At 39.5% G+C, this 27,060-nt stretch overlaps 1 protein-coding gene across 1 annotated transcript in view; it reads right to left on the bottom strand.

Annotated features, from left to right (window-relative positions):
* The window catches only part of LOC122787839 (dedicator of cytokinesis protein 7-like), a 4,057,077-nt gene that overhangs the window by 139,257 nt on the left and 3,890,760 nt on the right, over nt 1–27,060 (bottom strand). Inside the window, exons 43-44 of the mRNA XM_044054755.1 lie at nt 25,005–25,094; nt 15,105–15,341 (exon numbers count right to left, since the gene is read on the bottom strand). Coding sequence (XP_043910690.1) covers nt 15,105–15,341; nt 25,005–25,094 — 327 coding nt within the window. The remainder of the gene's footprint in view (nt 1–15,104; nt 15,342–25,004; nt 25,095–27,060) is intronic.

Genomic DNA, 27,060 nt, shown 5'->3' with positions numbered 1-27,060 from the left:
AATTGTGCTTCATAAATTACAGGCCGTACCCGCTGCTGCTGTAATTCCTCATACATTCTGCTTCCGCCCCTTTTTGCCTAATCATTGTGCTGTCCTTCACCTTGCTTTTAACCCTAGATGTTTCCACTATCACCGGATGGCCCAGACTATATTTTTCTATAATTTCTTGCCCCTGCAGGCCATAACTCTTGATCTTTGCAAACCTAATCTCTTCTACTTCAGCTATTCTCTATCATATGCTGCTAACAGGACCCTCCAGTTTGAGATCTTACCCACTCTATATTTATTTGAATTTGTTTACCTAGGTAGAGCACCAATCAATTCTAACCAATAGCAGCCTCACCCTGGGGTCAAAAATGATCAGCACGCAAAATGGTTGTAACACATAAGTGATAGTAACACAGTACAATGGTAGATCAGTGCTTTGGATACATAGTAATCCAATGCATTCATTTACAATATGTAGAAAAGTTTCAAAACATTAGAGTAGAATAAATCAGAGATGTGAAAAAGAGCAAATGATCTTACAGGCTGTATTGGAGAGGAGAAGAGTTAAAGTAGACTTAAGTGATGTGACCTGAGGGGGTAATTGGTACATTCTGCTTAACTAACTATGTGATTTTAGTAGAGAATGGAACTCAGGATAAGAGGCTGAGTCTTGAATTTCAGGTAGGAGGGAAACAGAATTACTTCTATGTGCTTCATACTGGATAGACTTGAACAAAGACATCAAAAGTTTTCTCTGTATGTAAATATGTGCTGCAATACATTAGATGAAGTATTTGTAAGAAGGAGAACTAGAATTAGTACTAGTGTTTATGGGTTAGAAGATATGGCTATAGGAGGGTTTCAACAAAACCCTGAAGCAGGTATATTGAGGACCATTTTAGATGACACTGGTTGATGTATTTAATTTATTTTATTGTTGCATTTTACAGAAAAACACTATTTAGGGAATTCTGAAAAAATGTATTTAGGAGTATGTTATAACGCATGGCTGATGTTCCCTTTTATTGTTGTGTAGCTTTCAGTTTGTATGATTTACAGTAATTCCTTTTAGTTTTAAATGCATTGAGAAAGCACTGTCAAAAATATGTAGCTTAGGGAGAGAGATTTGTATTTTAGTGTCGGAGTGTTTGAAGTTTCTTAGGTTGTATGTGGAGGTATTGACTTTATTATTTTTTTTTTTTGTCACCCTTCCTCACCTACACAGCCCATCCCAGTAACACACATCTATTGCAGGATCTACTAGCTACTCCAATTCACTTCAAGACTATTACCAATTTTTGCTGGGGCCGGCACAAATCTTAAGGTTATCCTGGACGATCACTTCTATCATTCAATCAACTGTTTTTTTTTGTCATATGATCTACTCACGACCCTCCTCTCTAGTGTTTGTGGTTACATCCAAGGTGTGAGAGTGCAGTGGGGATGCTGCTGTGTATTGCTTTGCCTATGCAGCAGCTCAGTGACATCTACCCTTGGTCTCTTCATTGGATTACAGCTCCTATCATATGTCTCCTGCCTCCACCATGAATCATTGTAGGACATGTCCATGTCATCGCCCTCCCCTAAAGGAAGGCAACATCCAACCCTCTCTGCCAGTCTTTCAGTTGCTTGGGTCATCCGGACAGTAGTCAGGGTTTTATCCTTCTATGCCACCAAAGTAGCAGTAATATCTTATTAGTTTTGAGGTTAAAGGAAGGGCAATAGGTGCACGCAGGAGTCTGAACAGTTATGATCCTAGGAGTAGGTCTGCTCTTCGGTTATTGGGAGCCAGTTTGCCTTTTTTAATGTTATACAGTGGTGTTCATTACTTGAGGACTGTGCAATAAATTGACATATTTTGTTTTCTACTATTTGAATAGTGGAGCAGTTTTTATAAGAGGCTGAATTTGAGTTGAGGGAGTAGGATTCGTTTACCTACTGCAGATCTGGTATAGTGTGAGAGAAAACGGGATATTTTTGTACCCCAAAAAGAAGTTTTTTTTTTACATGTATTATCAAGATTCAGGTGGAAGATGAATGAAGGGATCTAACCAGAGACCAAGATACTTACAAGAGGAGGCTTGTTCTAAGGTGCAGTTGTTGTGAGCATAGACTGTTGAAGGTTTTTTGCATCTGCTGAGGTCACCTTTGGTGGTATATCAGTTCCATGAGCCACAGGCTGGGTTAGAGGACCTTCTCAAGCATATGTAGCCTCCATGCTTCTCAAGTGCCCAGATTTCTGCAGAATGTTCAGAATTTTTGCCTCATATTTTCGGTCTGTTCCTCATAACATTTGTGATTTTCTGGCAAATGACTGAGGATTGAAGTAATTAAATAATGACACACATTTGAGTTTTAGACTTGTATCCTTCAGAAAATGCACGCTAACACAAAAACCTGTTATTTTGGCCCCTTTCTAAGTTTATAAGGGCAACATTTAAAACCTATTGCTATTTTTGGGCTTTTGTCCCCCCATCATTTTAGGCTTTGTCCAGATTTCGTGCTCTGAGAGGTTGAGAGCTGTGGTAGCCTCTAGAAGACCTTGCATATCCTTCTTGCTTCACTGTTTTCTCAGTTATAAAAGTTTAGTACAACCTGACACATCAAGTACTTCTCCCACTCTATATAACAAAGGCCTGATCATCATAACAGTATGTGAAAAAGCCACATGTGCTACCTTTTTTGGCGCCATGGGTCAGTTGTTATACATATCTGTATACATAAAATACTTTGTGCAGCACATATGTCTTTTCATTTTACTTTTGCCTAAGAGATCATCAACGGTCTCTCCTCTGTTCATTAATGCAGTGCTAAAGTGAGTTACTTAAAACTTATGGTGGTGATGTCAATGACTGTGAGTACAGCCCTAAGCCCACCAAACCAAGAGTACAGGCGTAACATGTTACTCGCACCATGAAACTCTGTCCAAACCAAGAGTACAGGCGTAACATGTTAATCGCACCATGAAACTCTGTCCAAACCAAAAGTACAGGCATAACATGTTAATCGCACCATGACACTATGTCCAAACCAAGAGTACAGGCATAACATGTTAATCGCACCATGACATTCTGTCCAAACCAAGAGTACAGGCGTAACATGTTAATCACACCATGACACTCTGTCCAAACCAAGAGTACAGGCGTAACATGTTAATCGCACCATGAAACTCTGTCCAAACCAAAAGTACAGGCATAACATGTTAATCGCACCATGACACTATGTCCAAACCAAGAGTACAGGCATAACATGTTAATCGCACCATGACATTCTGTCCAAACCAAGAGTACAGGCGTAACATGTTACTCGCACCATGAAACTCTGTCCAAACCAAGAGTACAGGCGTAACATGTTAATCGCACCATGAAACTCTGTCCAAACCAAGAGTACAGGCGTAACATGTTACTCGCACCATGAAACTCTGTCCATACCAAGAGTACAGGCGTAACATGTTAATCGCACCATGAAACTCTGTCCAAACCAAGAGTACAGGCATAACATGTTAATCGCACCATGACACTGTCCAAACCAAGAGTACAGGCGTAACATGTTAATCACACCATGAAACTCTGTCCAAGCCAAGAGTACAGGCGTAACATGTTACTCGCACCATGAAACTCTGTATTTGCTAGGTTCCCTGCAATCAATGGGAAACCTACAGACAAGTCGTTAAGAACTCTGGTGGGATTAACCAAAGCCAGTTGCCTTATATATATACATATATATATATATATATATATATATATACATATATATATTTTTGGCTGCTTTAATATAACAAAAAATTGCTACAGAGAACCTTATGCAATGATTTAGAGACAGTTTAACATCAATATGTGCACAACAAAGATTGTTTGTCAAAGGGCCACAATTACAGTCACTCACATAAAATGTTGGCACACCTCCTCTTTTTTAATACATGTTAACTGGATAAGCCCAAAGGACAACAGTATATCTTTTCAGGGTGATCTAGGAACAGCGTGTCTGATTAAGTGACTTATTCAGAGCCCTCTGCTATGCTTGACAATAAAATGAAATGAGCATGGTCTAAAGTCAGTCACATGACATGAACCTCAGTCAGAATATGGACCCAGGATTTCATCACTCCTGAAAGGCATCCCCACCTGTACAGCTTTGCTCTCATCCTCTGAAATTTTCCTTACTACCACACTGACCTGTTACAGCTAACAATGTCACCTGTCTTTTGAAGACCATGATGTAAAAAAAAAAAACAATTGCCCTGGGTAAAATATATTATGGAAAGAAAATGCCAGAGCAACATGCAGATTTGCAACTCTCCATGAATCATACTTGTAGAAGGAAACAAAATGTAATGGAACTGAATGTTCTCTTATTAATAAAGTCTTCTGTTGCTTAAACAACAACATAAAAAATGTATGTTTATACTGAGGTCAGATCTAGGACTTAAAAATAATATTTAGTTTACAGCATGACATGAGAGAAGAAAGTTCATGAAGACAATGGAAAGGATAATGTCCTGTACAGCTGCCAAGTTAACAACCGGTATGTTGCCTGAGTCACTGTACTTCTTTAATCAGAAATCCAGGGGAGCCATTAAGGTACAGAAGCTAAAATACACAGGCTGTAACAAGGATGTAGCCAAGGAATATACCACATCAGCCCGGATGACGAAAGTACTATGCCAAAACCTAGCTCCACACAAGAGAATTAATTATCCTAGCTACAAACATATACATGACATTAATAGTGTACTAATGAGCCAGCAAAGAAAGTGTATCCAAAATAATGTATTATAATGTATTTTTGTTATATCACTAGCTATGCAAGTGAAGGTGTTTACTATAATAATTTTAACATACATGCTTTATTTGTATTAATATTATAATTATAGCATACATGCTTTATTTCTAATTTCATAAACTCAAATGGGATATACATATTCAGATGATCGTGTCACTTATCATTTAATCATACTCCTACAAGCTAGTTCCATGAAAAAGGATCAAATCATAACATACTTTACAGTTATGGAACCTCAGATTTAGTCATGTTAAGTAAGGGGGAGGGGAGTAGGGATGAGGGGGGCTGATGCTCCCAAGTGAAGTATATTAATAGGGTCTAGCTTGTAAGAAAGAACAGGTTTGTGAGATTTAAGTTATTTATTTACCATTTGTTTACCGGGAAAGTCCAACTTGGAGCAAAACCAATTTTCAGCGGAGGCCAGGGGAGAAACACTCCAGACACTACTTTTCACTCATGCTGCGTGTTGGATGTCCCTCTAGAGTGCCTACCCTTTGTTTTGGACATGCAAGTACAGGCTTGCAGGTGAAGAAATTGCAGCCACTTACAGGTAATGTGGGCTTGGCGTACCAAGGTGAGAGTAGCCCTCACTAGCATGTGTGTGGGAGCATTTATATGCATGGAGTTGGTGTAGTAGGCTCCTGCACTGAAGTGGGCATCTATGCCAGCTACCAGGGGTGCAGTTATTTCTTTAGCAGAAACGTCTCATCCATGGTTGTGAGTGAGGGCAGAAAAACCTTCATGGCTGCCTGGATTATGGTCCTCTTCATTCAGCTCTCATCTTCAAACTGAGGGCTCCCCCAAATGGTGAGGGAACATGTGGCTAAAATAATTATAGGAGGCAGGATGATGGTAAGCAGGAGGTATAAATGACCTTGAAAAAATTCACGATTATATCCCTGGAGAAGTGCTGTGCAAGTGACACACAGTACAAGGGTATTAACAGCACTACAAAAGCCATGCAGTACAGGAAAAAGAATCGAAGCACTGTAGTCCAACCAAACACCAGGCAGTGATACTATTTTTAACAGCAGTCACTGAACTTAGAGAAATTTCAATATTATACCAGAAGCTTGTGATACAACATTATAACATGAAAGATTATAACAGGAAGGAGATCATATAGTAAAACAATTATAAACTAGCACCGCCAACAGAAGTTTGTAGTTAGCATATACAAAATGACAAAATAATAGCAGGATGCACAACCAGCTGCCGGAACAGCTAAAGTTACCATATAGTGATGCAACTCTGCAGAAAACTGAAATAAACCTATAATTGTCATTATCTAAAGATTACAAGGAATTATCTCTCCATGAAAAAACACTGCTCCGTTCACGTGGCACACCTCTAGCATTACATGGGCCTGCATCATTACGTTGGAAATATGTCCCACAAATGATAATTACAGGAAGACATAGCCATCAGGAAGAGTGTGGACAGGATACTATCATCTGCCGAGTTTACTTGTAACAAACTGTGCTGTACTTTCTATAACGTATGCACAAAACTGTCCTAAAGAGACAACGGAGATGAATCAGCCATTTGCACAGGTATAATTTGTAGGCCTCTGGGGTCTCAATTGCTTACAAAGTATGCAATGGAAGTGAATCCTAAAGTGTTCTACTGGTGGTTGCTTGCATACCATAGTGGGACTCATCAGGATAGTTATTCGACTAATAGTTGTCCAATGAAAAACCTGCATGACAAAAGCACTATTGCTAGATCATAGAATATGCTGCTGTAGAGGGAAAATACATTCCCCCAACCTGTAGCAGCCTTGGAGTTGATTACATTAAGTAACTGGTGCTTCGTTTCTAGAATGAACACTCAAGAGATGATCATTCAAAAAACAGCTCCCCTGGCCACAACCCTCCTTAAAACTTAGCTGAAGATGGCAAAAAAGTGTTTTGCATGGGGATCCATCCCTCATGAATCCCGCCCCCATATGAGGATATTTTGCCTTCATACCCCCCCCCCCCCACTAACTTTTAACTCCTTTGTCACACAACAGTGAGAAAAGGAGAACCTCCCCCCACTATATCACACAGGTATTTCACAAAGACAGGAGTATCACAGTGACTACTGTGACCTACAAGAAAATGTAAACCCAACCTGATCATATGATCAACAATCACTCACAGAGAAATGGTGCAGTGGAAAAAGCTCTTTGCCCTTACAAAAAAAATAAACATTTCTGTGTAAATGCCATTTTGTATTGTTTGCTGTACAGAAATGACATTTCCATACTCCTATACTAACCCAGAATGTAATCTCAGCAGTCTTGCAAATAATGTCTTCAACAACAACTAATCTTCTAATTGGTTCAACATTTCTGGGATCGTTTACTTTTCAGTGAACCACTTTACTAACTCTAATATCTATTTTAATGGGTGCTGTATGACATATTTTATAAAAACTAATAAATATAGATTTACCGCTTATGATAAAAGGAGCAAAAATATATCAGGAGTACTGCACTGGGTCACAGAGTAACTGCCTCTAGTCAGGTGGCTGGAAAGTGAAACTGCTTCAAAAATTAGTAGCAACTATACATATTTATGTGTAGTGATTAGAACAGGAAAGTAGGGAATGACATTCATGATCTGAATGGTGTGCCTTTTAAAGTGAAAATTATTTTAAACTACACTGCTGGTTTCTGCTATGGTGTTTCATGTCCCCACAGCTTATCCTACCTAACAACACAAACAGAATGGAATTTATATAACTCAGAATGCCCAGCACATAACTCTCAACTTCTTTGCTCGAGTGTCAGGGACAAAACCAAAAATCATGGGGAAGAAAGCCTCAAAATCATGGACAAGTTTTTAGTATTAGTCTAAACGTTGACGTCTAATGTCTGGCATTACTGACCAAATATACTCCCCACAGATTTCTCAGAAAAATCAAAACAGGTCAAAAAATTACGTAAAATCAGAGGCAGATTAATTCTACACCCAATAAACAGTCAGCATAAACTCTGCATCACATAAACAGAACAATTTTTCAGTCCTTCCCAGTGTTTGAACGTGATCTCCATATGTGATGCTCGTCAGAAGGCCAAACACAGGTTCACTACAATTCCTCTGAGAAAAATATAATTAGTATTTCCTTCTGTTTTAACTTTTACTATTTTCTGTCAGAAACAACTGCAAACAGCATAAAATATAGAATGTATACATAAGCAGCCCTCAAGGCCAGGAGTTGCATGTTATGGCTTAGTAGACGCTGTCATATATTCTTTGGATATGCTTCAAAACCAGTATTTGTAGTTACAAAAGTTAATCACTTGCTCAAGTATCAGATTTAAAATTTTCAGAAAGCTGCGTGATTAATTCCTCACTTGTTCACTGATAAGCTGGTAAGCACCAAAACAATGTGTGTGTTTATGTTTGCGTTTGCTTGCATGCATGTGGTGTATGTATAATTTATTCTGCTGAGATGTCTACATATCAGACCATGATAAATCGATGTATCCCATTTCAAGATGTACACATTTTATTTCTGTACATCCTGTGCATGACGTCAAAACATTTTTTCACATCTGGGCACGCCATTAACACTCCAATAAGAAATCAGTATTACTATAAAATCTTATTTTACCCCCATTTAAACTACATAATAAAACAACATGCACACACATTAGTCTATAAAAAAATTATTTAAGCATAATAAAAATCAGCCAAACAGAAAATGCTGTCCACCACTTGGCGCCCACACACACACACACACGCGCACACACACACACACACACACACACACACACACATATATATATATATATATATATATATATATATATTTACAATCAAATTTTCAAATGACACACAAAAAAAGTTCAAATACTCGAATTCGTAATCCCACTTCCTGCATATTAATGAGTTAAGAATGTCAAAGTGCATGTAGCGATAAGACCACATTCGCACTTTCGACATTTTTTTTGCAGTTCAGTACTGCAAATCACTTCATGTAACCTTTTTGCAGGGTGGCAAGCCCCCCTGCACCCTCCCTATGCCCCTGCAAATTATATATTCCAAGTCCGCGTTTGCACTATAGTGGGGAAAAGGGTAATTTCCTAATCCCCACTGTAGCACGATCTCTACTTGAATCGCCTACTACATATGTGAGAATGCACAGTGGCATTCGCTGTACTCAACACTCGTAGTTATGAAGGTCAGCAACACAGGAGGCAGCCTAATGACTTTCGACAATCCCGTGTTCGCCGAACCTTCATTCTACGTTTTGACAATAAACCTATACATATATATATATATATATATATTTATATATGATTCACCAAATTTATTTTCCATTATCTCAACCGCAGTTGGCCGACGCTACTTCAGCAAAAGTCCATTCCTCCAAAACCAAAGACTACCACAATTCTTTAACTGGGAAACGAACCACTTGGCCACCAGGGTGAACTTTGCCCTTTCCCCAGTTTAGTGCTATCTTGGAGTTGGTATATTTAGTTAGGGGTCGTGTGCAGGGTGAAGCCCCCCACATGGGGTGGGTGTGGGTTTAGTTTCCTTCCGTTGATGTTTTTTCCCTGGTTGCCAAGTTGTACATATAATATCTTGCTACCTCTGCTGTCTCCCTGTATAGCCTAAGAGCAACTGTTCTTTTACTATGGTAGTTCTTTTACTATGGTAGTATTGAGTTGCAAATGTTTTTAAATTCTTATTTTGTGTTTTTCTGTAATGTCTGTGACTAGGGATACTATACAGCTATGGAGACATATGCATACCCACAAAACGCACACAGCTGTCTGTGATCCACTTTGTGTGTATCTCTCTCTCTCTCTCTCTATAGGCCTATATGTTTTGGGGGGTTGCTTTGCACTTCAGATACCTTTATGTTGACATAGGAAGTGCTAAAGTACCAGCCTGCATCCTCGTCAGAGATGATACAAAATCCACTTGTCGTAGTAGTAAGTACAGTGAACTGTGTACTGTGTTAGCTGTGATTTCCATGGAATAGTCATAATACTAATATTCATATGCATACAGGTTCATAGGTAGGTACTAGGCTATCGGCGCAAGGGCCTAAGTAAGCCTAGCCAACAAGGTTCCCTGGCTTACGCCACCCAAGAAAGTTAATTTCCTGTGCCCCTGTCGAGCAGAGCCACAGAAGTGATCCCCGGGTGTATTTCCTATTTCCCATCCACTCACCAAGATTTTTCTTAAAGAGTGCTAATGAGAAATTTTGCTTGACATAGATGGGTAAGCTTGTTCCAGAGTATGGGAAGTCTCTGGGACAGGAATCTATCCCCCCAGCATGTCCTGTTGATTGTGGTGACAAGGTTTAGGTCCCTAGAGCATGTAGCTTGGAGGGATTAGGATTTCTTTAGGTGTAGCATGTCCAACAGTTCTGGGTTTAACAGGGCTTTATATGATAGATAGAGATCTCCTTGGAGTAGGCAATATGCTACAGAGTAAAGCTGGAGTTGTTTGAGACGGTCAGTGTAGGGCATCTGTTTGAGGCCAGTAATCCTCTTTGTGAGGTACTTCTATGGCCTTTCCAGCTGCTGCAGATGTCTTGTGAGGTACATTCCAAAAGAGATGTTGCACTCTATAATGGGTCTAATGAGTGCCGAGTAGAGGGGAACAATGACCTCTACTTTCCTGGATGAGAACCCTTTTGTGATGAGGTGTGCCACATAGAAGGATTCCCTGACTACTGTGGCGATGTGATTATCAAAGGAGAGACTACTGTCCACCTGGGTCCCAAGGTCTGTTATCGCACATTCGGTGTTAAGTAGACTGTCGTTTATGTGGTAGTACATGACTACAGAGTTTTTACCAAAGGGGATGACAATGCACTTTTTGGAGTTGAGATTTAGGCCATGGCTCTGACACCAGGCATCTGTCTCAGTGAGGCCCTTCTGTAACATGTCTACATCATTTGGGGACTGGACTATGGCTCTTAGTTTGCAGTCATCTGTGAAATTTGTTAGCCAGAGGCCTTCTGTGTTAGCCTGTACTTCAGAGAAGTAGATACCAGACAGGAGAAGTCCCAGGACTGAACCCTGTGGTACTCCACTTGTCAATGGTTTGAAGTCAGATTTGGAGTCTGCACCTATTACAATGTGGGTTCTGTCAGTATGCCAGTTGGAAACCCATCTTATGATGTAGGGATTTATACCTAGTTTAGTGAGTTTAGCTATAATTCCAGAATGGGGGATGGTGTCAAAAGCCTTGGCGAGGTAAAGATAGGCTATGTGAACCACCTTACCCTCATCTATGGCTATGGTGACTGCCTCAAAGAAATCAATTAGGTTCAGAAGGAATGATCTGCCTTTCACAAACCCAAACTGGGTGGGGTTCAGAGTTTGGTGGTTACCAATGTCTTTGTTTATGAGTTCCGTGATGATACGTTCCATGGCCTTGCAGGCCAGGCTCGTCAGGCTAATAGGGCAAAAGTTCCCAGAATCAATGGTGGTTCCCCTTTGTGGAGTGGGATAACTGTTGCTGTGCGCCATTCAGTGGGCACAAAGCCTGATGTGAGACTATGATTGAACATGGTGCTTAGGTGGGAGCCAGTTTGTTCTGAAGTTCATGTAAAACGCAACCTGGGATGTTGTCTGGTCCCATGGATGCTGTGTTTTAGGCTTTAGAGAGTGCAGCTTTTGCCTGCATAGATGTGATTACAGGGACTCTGCATTCTTCCTGTACAGACATGGGCCCTTTAGGGGGTGAGAGGGGGGTAAAGTTATCACTGAACCTATCTGCCAGGATGCTGGCAATATCAGTTAGTTCTGTAATTTTCGTGCCGTTGTGCTGTAACTCAGAGCAGAGCTGGGTGTTGCCATTGAGATTCTTGACATAGCTGTAGAATGCTTTGTGGTTGCCCTTAGAATCAGTGGCGATTTTGTTTTCGTAGCTATCTTTGGAGGATCTTATAAGGGATCTCAGCTTCTTACTGAGGCTGACCAGGGAGCTCCTCCACTCATGGGATTTTACTCTTTTGCAACAGTTTCTTCCTTCTGTTGTAGAGTTTGTTTATGGCAGGGGACCACCAGATTGGCTTCCTTTTTTTGGAGGACAGCATCTAGGTTCTGTTTGGGATAGCACGATCCATGCACTCATGTAAGTGCTTATAGAGTGCATCTGTGTAGGATTCAGCAGTCGTAACTGTATTCTCCATCTGCATGGGTGTCATGAAGTTCGCCACTTCTGTCTTAGGAAGCATGAAGTTGGCTTTGGAGAAATTTTTTACCGTGGTCTCCTTAATGGTGGGTGGGGGTGGGATGCGGATATCTAGGGTGATTATGGTTGGATCTGACCAAAGAGGAGTTGACTTCAGGTGTGGAACACCGGTCACTCATGTTGGTAATGACTAGGTCTAAGATATTGTTGCCCCTGGTGGAGGTGTGGATAAGTTGATCCAGGACATTGGAATTTATGAATTCCAGAAAGCATTGCGCTAGGAGTTGGTACATGAGTAGTTTTCCCAGTTAATGGTGGGGTAGTTGAAATTGACCATTATTAGAGTGTTTGGTTGAACCCTAATATTTTCCAGTATATCAAGAAAAGAGGGGTGGGAATGCTGGGGCATGGTGGGGGATCTGTGGCAAGCTACAATTTGGATTGCAGTTTTGCCCAGAGTTAGTTACACTTGGATAACCTCAGATGCATTATGTTGCGCAACTAACCTGGAGGTGTGGATATCCTTAATAAATATGGACACACCTCTGCCTTTGGTGTTCTGGTCCAGGTTAGATGGCCGAAAAGTTTGGTATGAGTTATAGCCTGGTAATGCAGGGGTGCTCTCTAGAGCCTTGAACTAGGTCTCAGTCACTGCACAGATATCGATGTTCTCCATTTTAAGGAGTGCCTCGAGTGAGTGCACTTTGAGGTTTAGACTTCTAGCATTGAGTAGCATCACCCTCAGTTTTTGCTTGCCTGTTCCTGTTATGGTGGTGAATTTTTCATTTGAATCTTGCCTAAAAAAGACACTATAGTGGCGGCAAGCGCCTTAGCCAGTATCTGGAATCCCAGGGGCGACAGGTGCAGGCCATCTCTGGCAAAACATCATGGTCTAGTGACCATGTCACCCCAGGCGGACAGATATTGGATCCCCTTAGAATGACACCAGAAGCTTAGCCAATTGCTGAAGTCAATCATTTTGTCTTTGCACTGTGGTATCATTCTGCATGTCCTCCCCGCGGTTGGGTGGGCGTTCGAAAGACATGCGTAAATGGGTGTGCCTTCGCTGAAGGCTGAACGTTGAGCTGGCACCTCGGCGTTCATTAAAATCTACTGCCAATCATTAGTGGTCCGGAGTTCCGATGTGGCGTGACCCTAACCGGGAAATGCCAAAAGACAACAACAACAACTGTGGTATCATTCTGGGCGATGGCATGATGCTACTCAGGGCTAGGGTTATACCTGCCTGAAATACAAGATCGGAGAGCGCTTTCATGTCTCTTTTCATGTAGTCCAGGGTTGTACATCTCAGGTCATTCACACCAACATGGACAATGACAGAGTCATATTTGTACTTGTTGTGGAGTGACCTGAGTGCGTGGGTTATGTGGCGGATCCTGGCACCCGACAGGCAGCTGACAGTAACCTTCTCCTTGTTTAGCCTGGTGAGTGGGACATCAGTGTGTCGGACTATAGAGTCACCTATGACTAGTGTGTTGGGTACGTTGGTTTACCTTATGGGCTGTGGTTTATTGGCACACTGAGTCTGTGGGCTATGTGTCATTTGTGTTGTGTTGAGGGGTTGGAGGTTGCTTGCGTTTCAGCTTTGGAGGTCTCTGTTGCTTGAGCAGATTATTACTGAGAGCCTCTGCAAATGTTTTTGTGTTTCTATGTGTGGATTTTGGTGGCGTAGGTTTAGTGGGACTATGTGATGAGTGTGGTGTGGCGCAAGTGTTTACCTTCTCCTCTTGACTGTCAAGTTCAGTCTTGGTTGGAGAGAGCTTTACCTCCAGTTTGGCTAGATAAGTGTATCTCTCACAGGTTGTGGTGTTGGTTGGTAGGAGGAGAGGGTTGTCTGTGTACATGAGGCAATTGCTGCATTGCCTCAAGATGCCCAGATTCATCAGATAGACAGGAGAGAACACTGGGAGCTGACCCTTGGACATACCTGAATAAAAAACTACTTTCCTCTAGACAAGTGCGGAAAGGGAGTATAAGAGCTGTTTTTCTCTAAGCAAGTGAGGAAAGTAAGTACAAAATCTGTTTTCCTCTAGGTAAAGAGGAAGGTTGAGTGCTGTAGTAATTTGTAGCTTATTTAGTGCTAACAAGTTCTAAACAAGTGCTGAGCACGAATAAGCAAATTCAAGTGCTAAAACTAAGAATCTGTACCTGGATTTTGTATGTTAGCAGTAGGTAAAGGAAGAATGTTGTAATATAAGTCAAATCCTGCCTGATATGTTCTCTTTTATGAATATTACTGGGGCTTTTGCAGTCCTTTTTCTGGAGTACTAGTCCTGGACAATATATAATACCATATCAATGAATACTGTCTAAAATGTTACTACAATGATAAAGAATTAAAAGCTAAATTTATACTCAAATAATATGATCAATAAACTATCCACATTACTATTTAGATATGAGTTACCATGATAATCTGCCTTACATACGTAGGATGATAATTACTTGCATGTAGAAATCTGCAGAAATAAATATATTGCAAGTGTTAGAAATTTGCATGCAAGGAATGGCACTGCCTCTTGGGGAGGGGGAGGGGCAGGCAATAACACTGCTGCTAAATAAGTTGGTTATAATGAAAAGTGTAAGCACACACATCCTCCCTTGTTACATTCTTACTCCTCTCAAGAACACTTCTTACTGAATCAGCAAGGGGGTGCACACTGGTGTGCTTTTTATTAAACTCATTAATAATTCACTGACAGTATGTCTGGCATTTTACTAAGTAGCTTAAAAGCCTCCCACACTCAGTCAATGCTTCTTCACAAAGCAATGTCAAAACTGATTGCAAAGCCCTTCCATTCTTTGGTTCCTCACAAATCTAACAGTGTATATACTATACATATGAACACTCAGCAATGGAGGATTCCATGACATGCATTCCAAAAGAATCTTAAAACCAAATGATTCCATGGCACATTTTGGTACATGAAAGAAAATACACACACACACACACACACACACACACACACACACACACACACACACACACACACACACACACACACACACACACGCACACACACTTCTCCTGTATCCGCATAATGCCAGCACATATAACAGAAACACAAACCCTTTGAATGCTACATACCAGATATGTGAGTAGTAACTTTTCCATTACTTCCAGTAACTTGTTCTACTTTATATGTACTAGTGTATAAAACATACCTCTTCTTTTCTTGTTACACTGATCCTGGTTTTGACGTAGGGGAATGCACTGGAAGTTGTGAGAATGGTTTTGCGTTTAAATTGTTCATGAAGTTCTCCATGTGGTCTTCCATCCCGCGTGAAAGGTGTGCTGTATACAAATGATCTGAGGTTGAAGTTTCTCTCAAATGCACTGATGCGGTGTTTCAGATCATACTCGTCAAAACACGGTTCAACATATGTAATTTGGATATATGCCTGAAAAAAAATGCATTATAAACTGGACAGTGATGAATGTTACTTTTCTATGCATGTATAAACTGCATGATGTATCAGGACAGTGGTGAATGCTATTTTTCTATGCATGTATAAACTGTATGTGTCAGTACAGTGCTGAATGTTATTTTTCTATCACATCTTCAGGAATGCCAGTGCCAACATATTATGCAGGTAACATCTTTAATACAGGATTCAGTGACCTTATGGTTCAGAATGTTTGACTTTCTGCTCTGTAATACTATGCGCGATGACTACAATAGACAAATGTGCCATAGCATTCAAGTGATGTTACTAAAGGGAGTACAAGCCCGTGGAACTACATCAATTCACAATCCTTTCTGCTCACTTTAGCTGATTCGCTCTCATGCTTGTTTTACATCATGTTCTTTCAGTTTGTATTTACAGTGCCACACCCTAATCCAATGGTTTTAAATTGCTAGTGTGTTTATTGATTAACAACAAATCAGTCCTTCCCTCTGGCTGACATGCATATCTCTCTCTCTCTATATTTGTAGTCTGTAAAAGTGAATGATCACATTAGCGAATGCTCTTTTCCCCTTGTCTTTTGGTTGCTTTGTGTGTGAGATAGCTTTACAGTGGGATCTGGTATTTGTCCTTATCCTGCAGTGATGCAATCTCAGAGCTGACATACATATTTAACAGGTGTGAGTGTGTGTATGCGAGTGTGTGTGTGTGTGTGTGTGTGTGTGTGTGTGTGTGTGTGTGTGTGTGTGTGTGTGTGTGTGTGTGTGTGTGTGTGTGTGTGTGTGTTGGGGGCAGGGCATGAGTCCTTCAAAAAGTTTTTTTTAAGAGTTCGATTACTAGAAGTTTATCGATCTTTTTTCATTTGCTATTGGAAGGTTTTGCTTTCTGATGATAGAATCATATGTGTATTCTGTGTGGGTGTGTATTGTATACAATACCTGCACCAAAACACACAAGCACAATGCAAAATCAATATATATGTGTGTGTGTGATATATATATATATATATATATATATATATATATATATATATATATATCTATTACAGACACACACATCCTATATGGTTCTGTACACTGTATCAAATGCAGACTTAGTCAACCGTTATTTCCACTGTGTGAAATTATCAATAATAGTCCTTGTTTACTGCAGGAGTCAGCAAAAGCAACATTGAATGTTGTTTTCAAGTAGGATGTATGCTTGGTTGCAGCAACTGGATGTGTATGTTAGTGCCAAAACTTTTGTATATAATAAATGTTTTTGCAATAAGAAAGAGAGAGTGTGTGTGTGTGTGTGTGTGTGTGTGTGTGTGTGTGTGTGTGTGTGTGTGTGTGTGTGTGTGTGCACCCTCAACACAACCACACTCATGTCTACTAATGCAAATCCTAACCCACTCTTACCCTAAACACTAAAAATTACTTTACTAAAAAAACCTTCCCTAACATTACACCTGTACAAAGTGTTTCTGCAGGTTAGTAATAGTTTTTTACCACAGGAGACTATTTGTTTTCTTTGTGTTATCAGTTTATTTTCATGTAGTTTTCCCTTTGATTAGATGTGCTGTTGACATGCAGAAATTGATGTTATATGAATCAATGTTTTTGAATGTCAACAATTAATATTATACTGTACTCAGTTTAAATTTGCTTGAATAAAAATAATGAAATGCAGTTTGAAATGAGTTCAGAATGGTGGTATTTCTACAAGACTGTGAACAACACTCTTTTCTTTAGTACTGTGCGATCTTGGAGTCGGTATATTTATGTTAGGAAGGATATAGGGAATACAGTCCTCACATAAGGGATTAGGGAAGCAAGGCCCCCTGCACAACTCTCTTTCTATTAATCAAAGTGCCTTACTTCAATAATTCTACCTTTTGTTATGTTTTATATGGAAGAACTGAATTCTTAGTAACTCTCTTTTGATGTTTGTGTGTGTGTGTGTGTGTGACACACACACACACACACACACACACACACACACACACACATACACACACACACACACACACACACACACACACACACACACACACACACACACACACACACACACACACAAGTGCACGTGCACATATACTGGGGAAGGAGTGAATGCATCAACATTGCTCCGCAACCGTAAGTGTGGTCTATAGTGAACCCATGTCATGGGTGAAAAAAAAGGTTTTGGGACCAGCACACTTACTTAGGGAAAATAGTAAAATAAAAGATAAATATATTAAAACATATAAGGATGTCTAAAAAAATAAATATAAATACATAGTTGCATTCTATCTATTGTCATTGTATTTGTGTGTGTATGAGTTTATCAATGTATCTGTACTTGTATGTATGTATGTATGTATGTATGTGAATCTGTATTTATTTATTTATTTTACATTTGTTGACTGGGACAGTCTGACTGGATATATGTCCATTTTCAGTGGAGGCCTAGGGAGAAAATCTCCAGATAACACAGATAGAACATAACAGATATGAGTCAAACATATTTACAAAGCCCTCTAGTAAGTACTCACAATATACACAGTGTGTAACAGTATACAAAAACAACAGGTTGCAGCAAGCTATTATGAGCAAGAGATGCGTATAATATTAATTTAAATAAGACAATTGAATAAGCAGTGATTAATCACGGTTAGTACAGGGACAAGGCCAGTACTCTTTAAAATACTGTTTGAGGCCTTTTTGAAGAGACTTAAAGAAGGTGCGAGGGTAAGGTTAGATGGAAGTGAATTCCAAGTTTTACCAACGACTTTGGCAAACAGGGAGTTGCCGTCTGAGTTAATGGCTTTGTGGGTTTGGACTGTCAGTTTATTGGATGATTGTAGTTGCCTTGAATTACTGTATGGCTTTATGATATTTTTGAGTGCCGGAGTATTTTCAGGGTGGTACAGCATTTTGTGTGCTACTATAAGCTGATTGAACAGAAGTAGGCTAGGCAGTTCTAGCCACCTGAGAAGACTGAGGTTTTGACAGTGATGTATCCTATGGCAATCTGGCAATATGGTTGTAACAGTGAAACAGCTTACTAAGTTCAGTTTTGCTCAAATTGGAGAGTATGGGGGAGGCATATAGAAGGGTAGAGAGTAGGTGTGAGCGGGCGATTGCAGTCCTAGCTAATGGAGTTAGAAAAGGTTTGCTTGTATATAATGAGCCAAGCTTCTTCTTAATGGTTTTTATAGTTTTACTGATATGCAGATCAGATTTGAGATTATTGTCCACTATTACTCCTAAATGCTTAGTATGGTCATCTGGAGAGATAGAGGTACCATTGTTGGATGTTATGGAGAAGGAAAATGGGGTGGATCTACTGATGGGGGTAAAGAGGAGCAGTTTAGTAGTTTGGGGATTTAACAACAGAGGGTGATTAGAGAGCCAATTTTCAACTGTGTTAAATGTGTTTTTTGTTAAGGTTTGCTGTAAGGTTAAGGCTATATATACACTTCTTTGAAATCGTCTTCACATAAAGCAAAGTACTTATCTAACACTTATCCATCTTGAAAATAAAATGAATGAAACCAGGATCTCGGTCTCCGGAGGATTAATTTCTTATTTTTCTTATTACTATTTGATTGGAATCTGTGCTTTTTGCTTTTGCTATTTACATTGCTTTTTTGGGCTTTTTCTTCTCATATTGATACTACAGCTGAGGTACTTGATTGGAAAAACATTTTTAACCTGATCTTTGTTAAGAGTTAAAATTAGGGAGAACCAGGGATCATCCGCTCATACTTTGTCTTGTTTGTTTTGGATCATGCAAGCTGGATTGATCCATCCCCTACACTAAACAGGTGGTTTGCTCTAGTCTCTCTAAAAACATGATTTCTTTTTGCTGCTGCAGATGCTGTTTTAAGAGTGCTGGCGAGGTGGGGAGGTCAAGCCACCTGTACCCCCTCACAATTGGGACTATGTCCCCTAAAGCCATGAGATTTTATATATATTAAGTCCAAGACTGCACAACAATGGAATAGAGGAAACATTTCTTCATCCTTGCTGCAATGCAATATTGCTCCATTTCTGTTTCATTTTTCAGTTAACCTACCAGGTAAACTAAATGACACAGGCTATCCTTTTGTTAAAATAGTCTACATTTGCTCACATTATGTTACTATATATTTTGAGATGCACAAACATATGCACAAAGATGGGTATTAGTGTATTCATAGTAGGAATAATTGCTTCACCTACTTATGATCCATTTCCATTTTGATGAAGATTCATCTCAACAAGTTCAACTCTTCAGAAAAGAGGAAAGATGTGGCCTAATGATTAAGGTGTTTGCCTTACAAACACAAGGTGCATGGTTTGAGTCTCACAAGGGATAATTGGCTAGGCTTAAAATGGCTCGCAAGGGCAGTTAGCTTAATACTAATCTATGAATCTATGAACTCTATGAACTCAATAAAAAAAATGAAACAAATGCAGCTTTTTTTTTTTTTTGCTGGGTTGCAACCCCCACTCCTCCATATCCTTAAACATAGATAGACATAAATGGACCCATCACGTAAACATGAAGAAAAGAGAAATCACAAAACAAAGGAATCGCTGCAGGCAAGCTTAGAAACGGCAATGGATTTCTTACAGAAAAAACAATCAAGGAACAGAAAATCTACAAGTTCAGGTCAATGAGAGGGACCCGTGTCCATTTAGGACTTCTCTTCCAGCAGGCTAGCCATCACTATTTCTATATTGTTTGTCTGGCAATTTAGTACAGAAGATTAAGGCTAAAAACTGCCAATGACCTACAGCATGTAGCCCTAGTCTTAGCCCCTCAGTGTCCATTCACCTACTGTCTTACTCTGAGGAAGCAACTCACCAAACAAACCACACACTATTATTATTGAAAAGAGGCATTTGTGTATACATGTCGGATCAGGTTAATAAACTTACACACAAAGACACACATACAAAATACAAAGACGTGCATGCATAAATATCTGTATGTATATCCGTGCATACATTGACAGAGGCAGAAATATAAATATAACTTCATACATGTATGTAATTGGTTACAAGATGACAAGGCTATTAAAGCTTGTAGCCTACCTGTTACTATTGCATGATTTACCAGCTTAAGTCAGTTTTACTGAACCCAAGGCTAACAGTAATCTGCTATTCAGATTTGCTCCTTCATAGCCAAGAGTTTTTATCATTAAATGTTCTTTAATGTTTGGAGAAAACACTTCATGAAGCTCTAAATTACCTGATAAGCACTACAATTTCTTTAGTGCACTGTAGCAGAACATTTTGACTACTGCTATAATGCATGGTGATGAATTCATCAGCATTGTGTATTTGTGTACAACATGGCTTTGTTAAATACAATTTTGAGATATTCAAAATAGGTTTTGATCCCAGTAAAATAAAATGCCATTGCTTGTGAAACACTGAAACAAGGGGACACACAATGAGTAAAACACTGTTGTCTTCAACATCTGCTGGCACAAAGATGCACTACAGTGTGAACTCTTAGACAGGGGTTGGTTGGGGAAAAGGGGTGCAAACCTGAATAGATTTATAAAGGGTATGAGTAGTGTTTAGGACTGGATTTTGATGATATATGAATGGGATGATTGTTTGGCTTGGGGTTGAACTGGAGGGGATATTTTACTTTTTTTTTTCCAGGCTTTAACTTATTTATTTTGTTTTTCTTATTATCGTAAGGCAACATTCCAAACATAAGACTTTCTGTGATTAAGAGAGGGGATTTTTTTTTTTTTTAATATTTACTCTACATCATATACATACAACTCTAGCATCTCAGAAAGGAGAGAGAATATCTGGATCAAACGAATGTCAGCATCTCAACAGCATATGTGAAAACCAAACAGATCTGTGGCTGAGTTACATATCTGATATGGTACTGAGGTACACAAGGCAGGCTAACAGTGGAATGCAGAATTCCAAGGAGTCACAAAAAAAAAGGAGTTTAGGAAGAAGTAGGAGGCAGAAAATATAGTCCATGCTAAAAAGGAATACTTGTTAGCTATGAAAAGGCTAGCAGAGCAGTTGCAGTGGCAAAGAACAACATTTCAAAGAAGCTCTACCAGTTTCAGGAAAGTGAATCAGGAGATGGCACAAAAAAAGTTTTATCAGGTTGCAAGGCAATGGCAGATAGGCATAAAAAATAATCACCAGACTCTTTACATAAGAGGCACCAGCAGCAATCTGTTAAATCAGCCGAGAAGATATCAAGAGCAGATAAGAGGAGTTCTTCAGGAAGCTTCTGAAAGAAGAAAATGTCAGAGATGCTGTACTGATACAGCCACAATCTAGTATGAAAGCAGAAGTGGATCCCTGATCACACCCTGGAAAAAGTATGAAGTGTGTTAAGGAAAATGAAGTCAGGCAAGCAGCAGGTTCAGTTGCACTCACAACAGATATGATCAAGATGTTAGGTACACTTATTTTACACATTTGTTAACAAAATAAGTCACTAGACACAAGTGTGCCTTTTCAACGGACACCCAGGAACACTGGCTGGTTAAGTGAGCTACTCAGAGTCACACAACAGGCAAATAAAAATGGAAGGAACCAAACCCTCTACCCTTTGGGTACAGGAGCCAGCTCATTAATGGTTCAAAGCTTTAATCATCTGCACCAACTGCTGCACATTAGGGCAGAAATGGCTCCTGAGGATACTCATCACAGTATGGAGGGAGAGGCATAGCTCAGGTAATTGGAAAATAAGCATTCTATTGTCAGTGTATAAGAACAAGGGGATATTCACAACTGCAAGCAGTACAGAGGTATCAAACTTCTGTCAGGCTGCATGAAATGTTGGAGACGGCTGTTGTTAAATGGATATGCAGAACAGTAGAAAGGAAGTTGGATGAGGACCAGGCCAGATTTAGACTAGGATGCAGTTTAAGTGAACCAATGTTTGCAGTAAGACATAAAGGAGAAGAAGGTGGAGATTACGGGCAGTCCAAATGGGCATTCTTAGGCATGCAGGAAGCAAACGACAAGGTCCATATGATGATATGGGCTGTCCTGCAATTGTTCAGATTCTCAGAAACACTGGCAGAATTAGTGTAGACTATGTACAAAGACCTAATGAGACAAGTGCAAATGGTGTTCAGACTCACACAACTGTACTCAGTGAGAATGGAGGTGTATCAGGGTTTAGCTCTGCACCCACTCCTGGTCATTAAGGTGATGGTTCACATCAGCAAGCTATTTGGAGGGGGGAAGATCAATAAAGCTGCTGTATGCATATACTGTGGCATTACAAGCTTACTCTGAACAGGAGCTTCATCAAATGATAGGGGACTGGAATGCAAACCCGAAGGCATATTAGAAAAAATTGAGTATAGACAAAACAGTGGTCATGACAACAAATGGAGGAAGTCAGAAGAAGCTGAAAAATATAACAAACTTAAATAGTGGAACAGATTAATAGTTTTAAGCATGTGAGATTGGTATTGAGGAGTCTGAAAGACGGAATGAGGTAGACAAACGTAGAATCAGTGATGTTGAAACTGACTCAAAGTGTCAATTGTAGTGTGCAACCAAAGATTGCCAAAGCTGAAAAGTAAGGCATGCAAGAAAGTGGTGTCACTGGTGCTTCTATATGGCACAGAAACCTGGGCAGTGAAGACACTGCTGCTGAGGAACTTTGAGGTGATGGAGATAATGCACCTGAGATGGGTGGTAGGAGACATACAGTAAGACAGATGAAGAAATTAGGACATCAGCGCTGAAGTCAAAGTAGCCCCTTTTGTAGAGAAGGTCAAGGGAATAGCTTACAGTTACATGTACAGAAAAGCAGAGGATGATTTGGTAGAGCAGATTTTACAGAGGCAGGTAAAAAAGCAAGAGAAGATGAGGACATCCAGCTAAGACATGGATAGAATGAATGAGATAAGACTTATGTCAGTAAGGCATGACTATTGATGGTAGGGGAGTGGCTCTGAACAGTCAGATGTGGTGAGAGTTGTCATGATACCCCAAACCTCATGTAAAATGAAATGGTAATGATTATGAATATTTACTCTACTTATTGTTTCTATGATCTATTCAGGTTTATTCTCAAGGAGTGTTATGATGAAGCACTATGTACAAACAGTGTTTTGAAAGATTATGTTCTAAGGGTTCAGCGCTGCTTGCATTGCTAAATGTAAGTAGTAAAAAATAAGATATTTGATTTAGGGAAGGATGTGATATTGGTTTGGCAATTTTGCAACTTCATCAGTGAAGATGGGTTTTTTGCTTGGAATGGTGAATGGTATTATGTTTACAGCACAACTACACTAGTAAAAGGTTTAATCAGAACAATAGTGGGATGTCAGGTAGATAATAAGGATGAAGAGTAAAAATGATTTCTCTTTATGGGTTGTAATGCTCTTACTTCTTGCACCCAGTTTAGGCTATGGAACAGAGAAGTGTTTCAAAGGGCAGTACTGGGTGAACTTGATGATGCAAAAGGGGTAAAAGCTGTCAGTGGAAAGCACGAGTATATAAAAGGAGGTGCCTCTTTATGCTGGTCCCATATGTTATGTTAAATTCTTGAAGAAATTTGGCAAGTTTTTGTAAATATGTGAATCTTCCATTTTTATTAATGAATTTCATGCTTCTTTTTGCAAAAAGAAAAAAAAAAGTAAAAGGATCTAGTCAGCTATCTGAAAACTGGGACTTGTCTTCTGAAAGTCACATGCTACACCTTTGTTTTGCACCGTAGCTTATGGGCTTATGGTGGCGCTCTTATTAATACAGAGGAACACGTTTATTAAAAGTTGCCTTGCGTTACTATCCTTAATAAATAAAATGTTGCTAGTATGCCCTTCTGAGGCTGAGGGAATCAAATTCTGGAGTACAGGAAACAGCTTGTTAACAGTGGATAGCCTCATTAATCTACTCATACTGCCATGCTGAAGCATAGATTGAACCTTGCACCTTCTAACATAAAAACAGACTATTTTCTAATTTTTCAGACAGCCCTTCTACTGATGATTATTCATTCCTCTCCAATGGCCTTTTCATTCCTGCACTGAAGATGAGAACAGATGAAGTGGACATCATATAGTATCCAGGAAGTTTTGAAGTTTTTTTTCCCCTTATTACTAATGAAAGTGAATATGAACTTGGAAGAGGGAGCTATTCTAACAGAAGGAGGAGGAGGAGTATGTAATGACGCAATGTGTGATACATGCCACATTGTGTGTGTGTGCGTGTGTGTGTGAGATGCCTCAGTGTCTGTGTGGTCCTTCTCATACTGCTGTAGTCATCATGTCAATAGGAGTCTTTGCAGAAGAGTGCCCCATTTATGGCAAAACCCTCTCCCTCTCCCCAAAGACAGAGAAATATTATCACCCAGTCAGTCCATCTCCCCCAATGTCAGATCTTCTAGTGATCACTGTATTCTTGAACCCATATCTCCTGCCTCACAGTCAGGGTTCCATTCTCTGCATCAAAGAGCTGTCCATGTATAGAATTAATTAATTAACTTTACAGACAAAACAATTAATAGTAACCCCTACTGTGGAGGGCAAACTACAGACTATTAACTACTGACATCACATAGCAGGACAAGAAGTAACGTCACAGCAAGGCCGGATGAAAAATGGCAATGGCAGACTTAGAAGTACTCAGATACAGATTAGCACTTTTAAGTGGCAGAAAACAAGTACAGCATATTGCAAGGTTTAAAGCTTCATACCTTCCTGGGATCCAGCAACTTGACATCAACAGGGCTGGAGTCTTTTATTACTTCCACAGTGTTCCCTCCCAGTTCATTCTTGTAGAACTCCTAAAACAGTTACGCAGGGTGTCATTTCATAAACAGATAAAAACAGATCTTGATTTATGGCAGAACAGCACAATGGAGATATATTACATATTATGTATACATTTTTTTTCTAAAACTCTTGGTGATAACAGAAAATCCTTGCAAACAACAAACACAACATTAAATGATCTCTGCGAGTTTATTACAATGTCCATTCCATTTGAGTTTCACTGTCACATGATGGAAATATTCTGCCGGCACCTTGTCCATGAAACAGGATGCATGTGTCTCAATTCTTTCATCAACAAATTGCACAATGAAAACCATTTCCCACTCTTCACTAACAAAGTGGATATTTTTTTCTTCTCATTATTATTAAAGAATAACAAAATGGTCCTAGAATACTGAGAAGATCTGTTTTCCATTCCTCTGACCGATCAGTGGATCCCTTTATTCTGGCATGTTACCCAACAAGCGTTAGGAATTTTCGTAAGCAAGGCATTTTATTAACAAAAATCTTTCGGAATAAAACAGAAACATATTTGATGTACTGCTATATCTATAATATGGACTGCTACAAATATTCACTCTTGAAAAAGATGTCATAACAGGCTACTATATGTCTGATTTTAATTATTTATTTTTTACTCTTGTTTGACTATTCTGTTATTTTCATTTAAAGTTTTTTTTCTTAGCTCTTCTGCATTACTGTGAGAAGAGAATTAACACAGAAAGAAACATTATCAGCTGTACACTTTTTAAATTGCTTAGGTTAACAACCATAATATTTATTTTCTAGCTACATTCTTATGTCTTTTCAGAGGACTTGCTCTCCATTTCAACTCATTACCTTCCTCTGGAAGTTATCCTAGGGTGGTTAAGTATTCACGTTCAGCTGAACTATTCCCTACTCCGAACCTTTGCTAGACCTCATTTTAAAACATCAATGGGGGGAAATGGCCTTTACCAAACTAGGCCCTACTATATAGGATCACCTTCCAACAAAGGTAAGGAAATAGCACGGCTTAGACTCATTTAAGTCTAAACTTAATGAAGAGCATCTAAAGGAAGCTTCCCCCACCTGCTTCAAAGGTAATGCTTAATAACTTGTAGCACATGCCATATTCAGTCCATGACACAAATGTATTAAAGCTCAGCACTTGATATCTAATATCACCAGGGCTGAATATTCCAGACACATGCAACAACTAGAGTACCCAAACAGATACCTTACTAAAAGGATACAGGGCCTAAAAATATGTACTAAATGGACTGACTCAAAGCCCTGCCTCTATACTCAGTATCCTACAGACTGCTAACAGGTGACCTATGTCTGGCATAGAAAGCATCCTCTGACCCATTACTGATGGATTTACTGTACATCAGTATGTCCAATGGCATAACAAATACTCAGCCTAGGGATCTAAACCTCTTCCGTAACATCAACAGAATGGTTTGAAGGAACTGGTATATCTCACAGAGGATACCACTGTGATGGAATATACTCTCACTCCACATTAAGCAAATCCCTGTCCATATTCAAGTGGAACTTGGGCTATGGATGAGCAACAGAAAATCTACTCCAAGACTGTCCCCTATATAACTAACGGACAGAGGTAGCTCCTAAATGCTTTATCCCATGCATGGTTCCCCTCAGATTATCTATGGCATGATCCCAGTTATTCTCTTTTGGGGTAATATATAATTATTGACCATGGGATGGGTAAGGCCAATCTAACACCAACTGGTATAGGTTAATTCAAGAACCAAAAGAGAAATTGGTTAAGGTTAAATTGGTCCATAAGGGCAGCTAGCCTAGCACGTACCTATGAACCTAAAATACATATCGAGTCTGATGGATGGTAACAATTGCATGCTATCTTCTTCTTTGGAATGTCGAGTGCATTAACTATAAATACTGTACATAATCTCCTTGTTCAGTATAACTGTTTGTTGTACATATAACTTTATTTTTTGTTTAACTGTC

The sequence above is a fragment of the Protopterus annectens genome, chromosome 13.part0, assembly GCF_019279795.1.
Source record: "Protopterus annectens isolate FY-2018-M chromosome 13.part0, PAN1.0, whole genome shotgun sequence".
Lineage (NCBI taxonomy): Eukaryota > Metazoa > Chordata > Ceratodontiformes > Protopteridae > Protopterus > Protopterus annectens.
Note: the sequence above shows the minus strand (reverse complement) of the source record. Positions and strands in the feature narration are given on the sequence as shown.